We start from the raw sequence: 12,626 nt of genomic DNA on the forward strand, positions 1-12,626 counted from the left end.
AAAAGGGCTTCGGAAAAAAAGATGGCCCTTGGCTTCCCTCAAGGATTCTCAGTCCACCAGCTATTTCATCACATTTTCTCCCAAGTACCCACCCGTCCTCTTCCATCAGTCACAAACTTTCCCCTGCTCATTTTTGCCACCAGCTGGACGCCCATCCCCTCTTTCCCAGGTCTCTAAGGCTCATTTTCCAGAGGTTTTCGCATCGGTACCGGATAGGCACGTGCATTTATCCACAAGGAACTACAGCTCCCTAAAGGCTTTGCGGCAACATCTCCGCGGTTACCACCAAAGAGAAAAGGCTTTCCTGCGCAAGCCAGCCGCCGCATGGCCTTTCGGGAATTGTAGTTCATCTATTAAGAGCCACGGAATCAGGGTAAGGCCGCAAGCCACCCTTCCCAGAACTCACAGCGCTGCTTCCCGCCAATCAGAGGCGTGGATCTTAGAAGGAGGGCGGGAAAGGGGCGTACCTGCGCGGCGCACGCGCAGCATGTGTGGCTGGGGAATTCATGTGGAGGTCAGAGTGGAAGCAGGTGAGAATGGTGGGTGGCTGAGGCCTGTATCAGGCCTCTCTGCAGCCCTCTTCCTCCCCGCCCTGTGCACTTTGGGCGAGTAGAGTGCGTGCATGAGTCCACCTTGTTGGAGACGGGAAAAGGGACTGAGCCCGGGACGAGCCAGGGGTTGCGCAGAGTAAGGGAGGTGTGTATGGGGGCAGGGTGGGGAACGATCCAGAAACTATTAGAAATGGAAAGGGTTGAGTGCCCTAGCCTCAGAGAAGGGAGGTTTAAATGCACGGGGAGAGATCAGGGTATTCTCAGGAGTTGAAGTCTGGGAAGGAGTCTGGAGCGAACCACCACGTCGGGGTGGGACATTAAAAAGTTAAATGCTGGAGTGGTTTCAGAGTCTTTCTGCCGAATTGGTTCTGTTATCTTGGTCCCAGAATGTCATCCAGCTCCTGCTTCCATGATAACAAGTCATTCTTAATACATGATGTTGAGAACCAGTATGGTGAGGATTAAGCTGTGCCTGCCAGGATTAGACCTCCGGGTTCTAATTGTGATTCTGCCACTTAGTAACTGTGATTTTGGCTTCTCATGTTACCTCTCTGTGTGCCTCAGTTTCCTTGTCTGTAGTAGCCTACTTCATAGGGTAATTGCGAGGAGTAAATAAATTCTTACGGGAAGACTGCCTGATACAATTGTTAGCTGTTACTGTTATTTTTGTTGTTGGCATCACCATGTAGCACATTCTTTGAATTATTTTTTAAACCAAAATTGCACTGAACCTCCCACACAGCCTGTTTCTTAGGGCCTACTTGTCTAGGAAATGAGAAGGTGAGTTAGTGTGGTGCAAGTAAGTTCCCTATGGATATAAAGCCCATGCCTTGTTTCCATTATTGAACAAGTGCCCTTTCTTTAAGTCGTTAAGAAAGAAAGAACTGAAAAAAAAAAAAAAAAAAGCAGAGGAATTGATACTACACTTTCCAAGCCATGGGGTGTAATTTATAAGGTATCTTTCAGTGAATGATTTAGAGCTTTCAGGAGCAGGGAAATAAATAGCTTAATATGTGAATGTTATGCCTCAGAGAGGGCTTTCTTTGAGGAATTGGGGTCCAATTGTTTTATTCTGTTTTGTTTTTACCCCCTTAGGTGTGAGTGGGTCCAACAGAAGGAATCATGGCTGCCAAAGTGTTTGAGTCCATTGGCAAGTTCGGCCTGGCCTTAGCAGTTGCAGGAGGCGTGGTGAACTCTGCCTTGTATAATGGTGAGTTACTGGGGGGAGGGGGGTGGTCACTGTCCTTTGTGGGAAGATTTCCGATTGTCTGCAAAGCCCATGTGACACTCCTGTTGGTAGCTGCTGTCTGTGTATGTGTTTGTGGCCTACAGGTTCACCTACTGCCATTCTACACCGTATGGTTGCATTGTTATCAGGGCCACTGTCCTTTTAGCCATCGATTCACTCAGAGCTTTTATTCAAAAAGAGCCTCCCAGCCCAGCTTGGTTGGATGTTTCTAGCTGCTCTTATCAGTTTGAAGGGATGTCGTACCACCTAAATGCTGCAGCAGAGCGTCAGGATTTCATTGGCTAGCTGAAATGGAGACCTCATTTGTTCTCTTCTGTTTTTGTGTGGAACAACTCAGCAAAGGCTCTAGACCTGCTGGAGTGACCTTGTCCTGAGCAGGAGTTTTTGCTCTGCTGAAGTTGGATGGTTTCAGAGACGATATCTTTGAGATGCATTGCCCAGCTTTTACGGAGTAACAGGGGGTTAAGCTGGCTTTTCTTCTACTTTACCGTGTGGCCTTAGGCAAGTCGCTTCCCCTTCTCTGGGCCTCAGCTTCCTCATTGGTCAAGCAATGGGATTGAACTAGTTTATCTCTTAAGGCCCCCTCCAACTCTGACATTCTACATCGTTCACTGGCACAAAGCAGCAGTAGATGGACCTGCCTGGTGTGCAGCTAACAAGAGGAGGATTACTTGCAGAGTGAAGATATTTGGCCTAACTGTGAAGTCCAGAGGGGCGGCTGATTAGAAAAGCCTGCTTGGCTTACATGACACATCTTTAGAGTACTGTGATGCTTACGGCCACATCTGCACAACGAGATGGTAGTTGCCGTTACTGAATTTCTCTCTGAATCAACAAGAAAGCTCTGCGACCCCTTAAAATTGTAGAGAAACCAAACTATTAGGAAGAAAGAGTGGGAATTTCCAAAGTTTAGGATTCCTGTATTGAAGATTGCTGCTTCTTGGAGCACTGGGTTAAATTGGAGCCAGGATGGACATGGGGTAACAGTGAAGTTGAACTGAGTTTTAGGAGTTTTGGGAGGTGATTCCCGGAAATGCGTTGGTGGGAGTTTGGGGATGGGATGGTCGATCAGAAGATTAACAGCCAGTTCTTTCAAGGAGAAAGGATTTGAAGTAATATAGTCTATTAGTAAAGTCCTTGGGGAGACAAGTGGGATAGGAAGTGATTGCTTAGTTTTGTAGCTATTTAGAAGTCTCTTGAGACCAGACATTCGGGAAGACAGCAAGAGAAGGGAGACTTCAGTGAACAGAAAGCACCAGCTCTCTTTCAAAGACATGATCCCTTTGGTTAAAGGATGAGGGCATTTTTCTGACCTGTCATTTTTGTTCCTTCCTAGTGGATGCTGGGCACAGAGCTGTCATCTTTGACCGATTCCGTGGAGTGCAGGACATTGTGGTAGGGGAAGGGACTCACTTTCTCATCCCATGGGTACAGAAACCAATTATCTTTGACTGCCGCTCTCGACCACGTAACGTGCCAGTGATCACTGGTAGCAAAGGTGAGTCCTTCGTCTGGGTCAGGTAGAGTAGGGAGTGTGGAAGGGGTGCTTTGCTGTTTTGTCAGGTCTAGAAGCATCTATGGGACACCAGAATCCAAAAGAGGTTCGACTGTACGTCATAAGAATTGCTAGCAGGCTGGGGAAACCTCAGCAACATAGTGAGACCCTGTCTGAGTAAAAAAAAAAAATTGAGAAAATTAGCCAGGTGTGGTGGCATGCATCTGTAGTACCAGCTACTCAGGAGGCTGAGTCAGGAAGATCGCTTGAGCCCGGGAGTTTGAAGCTGCTGTGAGCTATGATCAGGCCTGAGCACTCCAGCCTGGGTGACAGAGTGAGACCCTGTCTCTAAGAAAGAAAGGAAGGAAGGAAGGAAGGAAGAAAAAGGATTGGTACCATATTTACCTTGGAGAGCTTTATGTGGATTCTTGGAAAGAAATGCCTACCTAAGGTACACACACAGACAACAGTACACATTTAGTGAAATATGCCTCTTAAGGTACATCTTAAGAGTTACATAATCTGGCCGGGCGTGGTGGCTCATGCTTGTAATCCTAGCACTCTGGGAGGCTGAAGCGGGAGGATTGCTCGAAGTCAGGAGTTTGAGACCAGCCTGAGCAAGAGTGAGACCCCAGTCTCTACTAAAAATAGAAAGAAATTAGCTGGACAACTAAAAACATACAGAAAAAATTAGCCGGGCATTGTGGCACATGCCTGTAGTCCCAGCTACTCGGGAGGCTGAGGCAGGAGGATTGCTTGAGCCCAGGAGTTTGAGGTTGCTGTGAGCTAGGCTGACGCCACGGCACTCTAGCCCGGGCAACAGAGCGAGACTCTGTCTCAAAAAAAAAAAAAAGTTACATAATCTTATTTTACAGAAATCTAATTGTGGTTTTTGCCCCCTCGGTTAACCCTTCCCATCAGCCTTTGTTCCCCAGCATGAATATGTAAACCAGTCTCCTGTCTGCCTCTGTAGCTGACTTACCCTTTGGCCCGTTTCCACGGCCTGTGATCCAGCAGTGCACACCCCGCATTGTCACCCCACGGGCTGGGGCCCACGGCCCTGAGAGCGCCCTGCCGGTGTCTGTGATGCTCCACTGGGTTGCCGGTCGGAGCCTGCAATGATTTGCTGTCACCATTCTCCCCGATCCAGGCAGTAAATGGAATAGCAGGTGTGGTCCAGGAGTGACTTTCCTACACAGAGAGGGCAAGGTTGTGGACATTGGTTTCTCATCTTGGTAGCAGTCGATGCCTTCATTGCCGTTTCCTCAGCAGATGTTTGCTTACCGTGATTGCACCAGGGTTTGTGCTGGCTTGGAGAGTGAGGGTAGTTCAAAGGAGACTAAAACAGGAGTGTTTAAGAAGCTTGGGGGCCGGGCGCGGTGGCTCACGCCTGTAATCCTAGCACTCTGGGAGGCCGAGGTGGGCGGATCGTTTGAGCTCAGGAGTTCGAGACCAGCCTGAGCAAGAGCGAGACCCCATCTCTACTAAAAGTAGAAAGAAATTATATGGACAGCTAAAAATATATATAGAAAAAATTAGCCGGGCATGGTGGTGCATGCCTGTAGTCCCAGCTACTCGGGAGGCTGAGACAGGAGGATCGCTCGAGCTCAGGAGTTTGAGGTTGCTGTGAGCTAGGCTGATGCCACGGCACTCACTCTAGCCTGGGCAACAGAGTGAGACTCTGCCTCAAAAAAAAAAAAAAGAAGAAGAAGAAGCTTGGGCTACCTAGGAAGGTAGACATGCGAACAAGCAGTGACGGTAGAGTGGGGTGGGTACCAGAGCCAAGGCCACGTGGAGTGCTAGGGGAGCACGGAAGAGAGCAGCTGACTCCCATGGGTGCTGGGAAGGCTCCTGTGAGGAAAGGACATCTGAGCTGGGCCTTGCAGAGTGAGAAGTGTGTCGGGCAGAGAAGAGAGAGACGAGTGAGTTGGTAAATCTGTTCTGTAGCTCCTGGTCGGGGAGAAGCAGCAGCTTCCTGTAAAGAGTCTGGCTGGCCTATTGCAAAAGAGGAAATAAAATCATGGAGAAACATAAAATTTAACTTAAATGCCTACTTCTAAACTTCCCACCTCTTTGGAATTTTTTTTTTCTGTGCTATTTGTAATTGTTCTAAGAATATATAATGTCCCCATTTCTAAAATATGTACCAGTAGATAGGAACATCCAGAGATCAGGGACTTGTATGTATTAGTACATTTCCCAACTCTCATGGTGCCAGGTTCAGGGCTGTATCTCATGGGCACTTGGTCCATCTTTTTGGTGACTGTGAGGAAGCTGTGACAGTGCATTAGCTCCGAGTAGGCCTCAAGTGTTCAGGGGAAGGTGTAATTCTCTCCCTGGGTCCTTTGACTGGGCCAAGTAATGAGACACAGACTATAGATGAGTCTGATCACCCCTTACATCTATCACACATCTGACAGTACTTTATATCTCTCTTCTTCTGCACTTGCCCCCAACATTCCTGCAAGGCCTGGAAGACAGATAAAATCATCCTCATTCTCATAGACAAGAAAATAAGCTCAGGCCGGGCACGGTGGCTCATGCCTATAATCCTAGCACTCTGGGAGGCCAAGGCAGGTGGATAGCTTGAGTTCAGGAGTTGGAGACCAGCCTGAGCAAGAACGAGACCTTGTTTTTACTAAAAATAGAAAAATTAACCAGGCATCATGGTGTGAGCCTGTAGTCCCAGCTACTCAGGAGGCTGAGGCAGGAGGATCACTTGAGCCCAGGAGTTTGAGGTTGCAGTGAGCTGTGATCTAGTTGCTACTATACTCTAGCCTGGGCAACAGAAGGACACCCAGTCACAAAAAAAAGAAAGAAAGAAGTTCCTAACTGTGTGATGTTCTGCTGGGTCCCCACCAAGAAAGCCAGGCATACCCTCTCCTTGCCCTCTAGGGCCTTATAATTAGCAAATTTGCCTCTGACTCCAGTGTTTGTCCCCTGCCCAAAGATTTACAGAATGTCAACATCACGCTGCGCATCCTCTTCCGGCCTGTTGCTAGCCAGCTTCCTCGCATCTTCACCAGCATCGGGGAGGACTACGACGAGCGCGTGCTACCGTCCATCACTACAGAGATCCTCAAGTCAGTGGTGGTGAGTGAGCAGGGCCCTCGGCCTGGAGCACAGAGCACGTCCCCAGGCAGTTGCTGGGTGGCGGGAAGAGCTTGGCAGTGGGTTGGTCGGGATGTGGCTGTTAGTTTCCCGGTTCCTTTTCTGCTCCCTCGTTAACCTGACCTACTTTTCTGCCCTTCCCTTTGAAACCAGGCTCGCTTTGATGCAGGAGAACTAATCACCCAGAGAGAGCTGGTCTCCAGGCAGGTGAGCGATGACCTCACGGAGCGAGCAGCAACCTTTGGGCTCATCCTGGACGACGTGTCCTTGGTAAGATCCTTGGGGAGCCCGAGGGGAAGGGGCTGCAGTTCTTGTCGAGGTACCCGGCTCCATTTCTGGGCAGACACCGTTAGGTTCTGCCTTCCACGTTCAAGATGTGAGACTTGAAAACATGGAAACTTGTTGACGGTATGAGGCAGTTTCCTTGAGTTTGTTTTTGGTCGTGGGTTCTTTTAACTCCCCTCTGCCCCACACGTTTTCCATATGACCTCTGGTCATGCCCAGATGGTCCCTGGCTGCTGCATCCAAACTGTGAGTGTTCCCCAAAGTTCCCCAGAAAGTGATACCGTGTTAACTCTGTTTGACACAGGAAGAGACCGCCTGGCAGGGACAGAGAGCAGCTCAGGTAGTCTTTCTCCGTAGCTCAGGCCTCCCAGCGTGGCCCTGGGAGCGTCCTAACGCTTGCAGTCTGAAGTTCCATGAAGTGCGTTCCGGGAACCCCCAGTGAAAGGTGATAGAGTGTAAATGAATGGTCCTGTTCCCCAAGGCCTGGTGTAGACGGGGCAAGGGACATCTCTGAGGCGTAAGCTGGCCTCTTGAGACCTTATAGTCTGTGTAGTTCCATGACATTGGATGTCATAACTCAGACAGAAAGCAATACAGGCAGGATAGCGTTTCAGGTTGAGGAGGGTGAGGGGAAGGGGTCGTGTTTCTAGATTCTCTGGGAAAAATCACTGGGAGTGATTTGTCCGGGCAGTGAGGTGAAGTGTTTCCTGTTCAGCTCTCCTGTGCATCACTTCCCGCCCAGCATCTGTGCAGCTGTTTAAACAGTCACGCTCTGTGACACCCGGTGCCGACCTGGAGGGCACGGCTCCGTCTTGCTGCGCTTGCTCAAGTCCGGGAGACTCGGGGGCTCCCTCTGCTGGCAAGATGCCAGGCTGCAGCCCTTCGGCTCCCCCGGCAAGCGCCACCCCTTGGACTCCCCCGCTAACTGTTAACTTGAGCACCTGGGCTGTAAGAAAACACTAAGTAAACACCCAGGAAGAAACTTGGCATTTTACTAGACTTTAACCACATACGCCATTGTGGGGAAACGCGGGCTGACCACAAGAAACCGTATCTGAGAGGTGTGCAAAGAAAATGAAATTTCCTGGGGAATTTGCTGCCCTTGGCTGGCCCTTTCAGAAAGAAATTTTATTCCTTCATTATACATTTCGTTTTTCACTTCTCAGGATCATATTTTCTTACCCAGACTTTGAAGAAGAGTCCAGAAATGGATCAGGCAAAGTTGGACACCTGCAGTTTAAGAGTTAGGAGTGTTGAAAATTCTGGAAGACAGCAGGACCAGGCTTCACTCTTCAGGAGAAGTTGGGGGCTGCTTATATTTTTTAAAAGCAAAGATTGCAAGGGTGGAGGAAGAAGTGAAACCAGTAGAATGTGATGGCAAAACCAATGCTCTTCTTCCCTGTCTTTCCTCTTTTTCACTAAAAAGTTGGATGAGTAAGTAGATTGCTCTAGGCTGTGTGTCAGGAGTTCTGAGATCTGTTCCCATTGTTTGTGCCATCTTTAGAGACAGTCCCTTCAGCCAAGTCTCATTTATGTGATTAGGGGAGGTCGATGGATATTCAGACCTTTAAATCCTCACCCTGACCAATGGCTTTACCTGCCTTCTCTTTCTTTTAAACCTTTTGCCAGAACCACTCACACCGGGAACACCGTCATCTGCATTCCACCCTTTCTCGTCGTCTTCCTGTTCAGTGGTGGAGCTGCCGTAGGAAGGAGTGGACTGGTTAATCCATAAGCGGAGAGGATCAGGCTCTTGGATCCCTGGGAACCAGCTGCATTCCCCACTCTCAGGGGCTCAGTTTTCCATCTGGCCTCTCTAGGGCCTTTGAACAGGGCAGCAAAGGACCTTGGGAGAGCATTAGTTAGTAGTGGGGGGTCCTGGAACCCACAGTTCTCCTCCTCTGGGGAGGTGGTCGACTGAGTAGATACTTCCGATGCCGTGGGCTCCATCCAAAGCCCCAGCTGCCATTTTCTACACGAGATCACCACACTGAGGATGACAGAGTGATGCACAGGAGCAGTTTGGGCAGCCAAGGATTCTGGGGTGTAAACTCAGTTTGGACGAGGATGTGGGGGTGGAAGGGTGTTGCGGCCTCACGGATGCCTCCAGCTGCTAGAGCCATTCCTGGCCTCTTCCTTCCCGCGGCTGGGGAGGCCTCCCAGCAGTGCTGTCTAAGCAATCACCCCGCCTCATCTGGTGCTCACTCTCTCCCCTTAGACGCATCTGACCTTTGGGAAGGAGTTCACAGAAGCGGTGGAAGCCAAACAGGTGGCTCAGCAGGAAGCAGAGAGGGCCAGATTCGTGGTGGAAAAGGTGAGCGTTCAACCAGATGGCAGGAGCCTCTCTTTCCCCTTCTCCTGTGGTCCGCTTCCCGTTTGCTGGGTGGCCTGGAAATTCATCATCTGTCATCTCTTCCGAGATAATCAGAAAGGGACTGGAGGAACCGTACTCCTGCAATTGGTTCCAGAGTCTTTGGGGGCCAGTCAGGGATATGTGAAGTTACGTTCCTAAATCACCGAAGAGTAATTTTTCTTCCACTTCCCTGAGATCAAAAACAGTCTCCTACAAATAAAAATGTTTCTGCTGGAATATTTTCAGCTTCACCAAGAAGTCATTTTTAACCGTGGTTACATAGTGAAAGCTGACAGCAAAAAAATGATCAAATATGCCAGATGTGCTTTCGTCACTAGATTTTTTTTTTTTTTTTTTTTTGGTGCTAAATCCATCCAGATGTGTCAAAGAGTGTGATAGGACACCGTTTGTTTGCATAGCAGCCTGATTTTCCTTGTATTTGCAAAGATGTGTTTATTTCTTGCTCTCCACTGGTGGTGAGGAGGGGGAGACAGCAAAAAATAAACAAGGAAAAGGGGGATAGATTTAATTTTGGAGAATGTAAAGTCTGTGTAAACAGAGTTTGTACCTGCCATAATTCCAGAGCTTTTAACAAGTCTAGAACCGTGCCTGGTGATACTAAGTGCACAATAAATATTTGTTGAGCAAACAAAAAGAGCCTGGCAGTTTCAAAGTTGGTTGTTAATTTCAGAGACGCTTGATACTGTATCCTCCTCTCACACTTCTGAAAGTCACACATTGCAGAGAGATGTCATCCTATTGATATAGCTAGAACAAGCCTAGAAGATCTCTCTCTGGGCACCTGGGTCCCTGGTCAGGAACCATGCCGGTTCACAGGCACCTTGAGGGAGAGTCCCAAATGCATGCTGCTCTTGCTTAGCTGTCCTGGCTTTGAGGAAAGTTGCTTTGACTCGAGACTGGAGGGAAAGATGAGCCTGAGGATTGATTCCCCGTTTCTTTTTCTCCTGTTTTCCTTGGCCTTGGATCCTCCTGGCTCAGAGTAGGATGGCAGGATTAGACAGCTATTAATATTAATGAGGACTTTGAAATAAGACATGTTTATACAGCCAACAGAAATGTGTCCCTGCGACTGCGAGAAGTGGGTGTTAAAGGGAAGAGGAGGACTGGGTGGCAGTGTGCTTGCCGATGCCATCAGGGGCCGGAGTTAAGTTCCCAGGGTGCCTTCAGGAACCAGTGAAGACACCTTTCTAGAGAAGGTGTTTCTGGGCTGTAACCTGGCCCTGAGGTTTGATCTTAGTCTTTCTCCACCTCCACTCTTTCAGGCTGAGCAGCAGAAAAAGGCGGCCATCATCTCTGCCGAGGGCGACTCCAAGGCAGCCGAGCTGATCGCCAACTCGCTGGCCACCGCGGGGGACGGCCTGATCGAGCTGCGCAAGCTGGAAGCCGCAGAGGACATTGCATACCAGCTGGCACGCTCTCGGAACATCACCTACCTGCCGGCGGGGCAGTCCGTGCTCCTGCAGCTGCCCCAGTGAGGGAGGACCCACCCTCCTGTGCCTCCTCAGGCCAGCGGGGCCACAGCCCTGATGATGCTTAACGCCACCTCCTTCCGTCCCCACCCAGAAATCACTGTGAAATCTCATGATTGGCTTAACGTGAAGGAAATAAAAGTAAAATCACTTCAGATCTCTAATTACTCTATCAGATGAAGCTCTTTCATTCTTCTCACACCCACCTACTTTGTTATCCATCTCCCTCCCCAAAATTGCCAAGTGCCTACGCAGACTCGCTCTGGGTCCCGGTTCGAGGGTTGCCGGAGCTTCGGCCTAGGCACTGGCAATTGGCAGAACAAAGGCAGGACAGTGTGCGTGACGGACTGGGGAGCACAGGTGGCAGATGGTGGCACGCGCGGCCGGACGGCGAAGGCAGGCCTCAGTTTTCCCAGCGGCTCCTGCGCAGATGCAGCTGAAGAGAGGTGCTGGGGGATGTCAGAGAGGAAGTGGTCTGTCTCTTCCCATAAGGCTGATTCTCTGTGTCTGTGCGGCCAGCGGAAGCAGGTGTGTGCAAACAGGGCACGGATTGAAGAATCTGCCCCTGTTGAGGTGGGTGGGCTGATTCTGCTGCCCCCCCCAGGTCCCAAAACTGGGATGGACTTGGATAGGGAGAGAGGAGGCCTGGACTGAGATGCGAGTCTGTCGAAGACTTCCTCTCCACCCCCCACCTTGGTCCCTCTCAAACACCCAGCGGAATTCCAGCTTGAAGGATTGCATCCTGCCGGGCTGGACGTGCCTGCCAAAGACATCCTGAGCTCCTGGCTCCCTCGTTCAGAGACTGCCCTTCTCGAGGGCTCTGTGCCTGTGCTTTGAAGGAAACGACCATGGGAAGAAAACAATTGTGTGTAAACTGCTGTCAATAAATGACACCCAGACCTTCCAGCTCAGTCATGGGTTTGTGTTTTTGTTTGTGGGAGCCGTGGGAGCAGAACAGAGCGTTCTAGCAGTTTTTGCGCGCACGTGTTTGTGTTGCCAGCTGGGACACAATCTCCAGCACGGCAGAAAACGCTTTGTTTTCAGAAAGCACTCTGTGCTGTGTTCCAGATCCATCCCCACTCTGAGATGAATCTCGGGGGTATCAGGTGAGGTTTGTGGGGGTGGGCTCGGAGGAGGTGAGAGTGGGTGGTGGTCAGTCAACCAACGTTGCTCTGTGTTTTGGTGCCACCACTAGCCGGGGGTCACAGGCCCGCCCACCACCTTCCCCTGACGTGAGGGAAGCGGTTGACGAGAAATGCACACGTCCTTTAGCCCTCAGTGCACTGTCATTTGATTTTGATGCACATTAGAGGGCTTGGGGGTCCTCAGTGGGTTCGTATTGCTTATTTCTGCTTTGCTTTGGCTGAGAGGGAAATTGGAAGCGCCCCAGCATTTGAGAGGGGCTGAGTTTGTGCCTGGTTGGATAGTGGGGAGGCAAGGTAGGCCTAAGTTGAGAAAGTAACTGTGCAAGTCACCTGCCTCAGGATCTTTTAGGAACAGAGCGGAAACAACATGCGTCGTGTACACGCAGCACTGACTGCCGTAACCTCAGCTCTCAGTGTAATCCCTGGGCTCTCCACCTGGCCACAGAGAGGGGTCTTCAAGAAGACTCTGCAGGCCGGTCCCTGACCTGGATTCAGCATTTCCTCTCCCTGAGTGACAGGGCCAGCTGTCAGCTGGGGCAGAGGGGGACCAGATGCACAGATTTGGGGTGGGCTGGGGATTGAGTTCTCCTAGTCCCTACACCCCACACCCCTCCTGGGGCCTCCCAGCGGCAATCTGGTCCCTTCCCATTCTTCTCGGGAGCAGACAAGGTGTGTGAGGGGCTCCTGACCCTCCGCTGAACCCCCCGTCCAGCCCGCCTCCCAGCCACCTCCCCCACCTCCCCCAGCATCGCTGGGCTCAGGCCTCAGGACATCTCTTCCGTCTTTTCACTGTAAGAACGGTAAGGCCTGCGGGTGATGAAGTGCCTGGACTCAAAGCACATTGAAGACTGCAGCAGAAAGAGTCTAATTCCTAAATAAGTTCCAGACCGGCTTCCACTCTGCGGCCTTCCTCCTTTCCTGTCATTTATTGCCTTGGACACCCTTTT

At 50.4% G+C, this 12,626-nt stretch overlaps 1 protein-coding gene across 3 annotated transcripts; it reads left to right on the forward strand.

Moving 5' to 3' along the window:
• Window positions 1–486: 486 nt before the first annotated feature.
• Window positions 487–11,445, forward strand: PHB1 (prohibitin 1). Of its 3 annotated transcripts, none has more exons than XM_069481251.1 (7): window positions 487–530; window positions 1,647–1,761; window positions 3,137–3,298; window positions 6,246–6,388; window positions 6,560–6,676; window positions 8,910–9,005; window positions 10,328–11,445. In XM_069481251.1, exons 2-7 carry the CDS (start codon window positions 1,674–1,676, stop codon window positions 10,538–10,540), a joined length of 819 nt encoding a protein of 272 aa, XP_069337352.1. In that variant the 5' UTR covers window positions 487–530; window positions 1,647–1,673; the 3' UTR covers window positions 10,541–11,445. The 3 variants fall into 3 exon arrangements, with proteins under 3 accessions (XP_069337352.1, XP_069337354.1, XP_069337353.1); XM_069481253.1 differs by having other exon boundaries at window positions 511–539; XM_069481252.1 differs by lacking the exon at window positions 487–530 and adding an exon at window positions 546–696.
• The last annotated feature ends 1,181 nt before the right edge of the window (window positions 11,446–12,626 follow it).

Source organism: Eulemur rufifrons, chromosome 9 (genome assembly GCF_041146395.1).
Source record: "Eulemur rufifrons isolate Redbay chromosome 9, OSU_ERuf_1, whole genome shotgun sequence".
Lineage (NCBI taxonomy): Eukaryota > Metazoa > Chordata > Mammalia > Primates > Lemuridae > Eulemur > Eulemur rufifrons.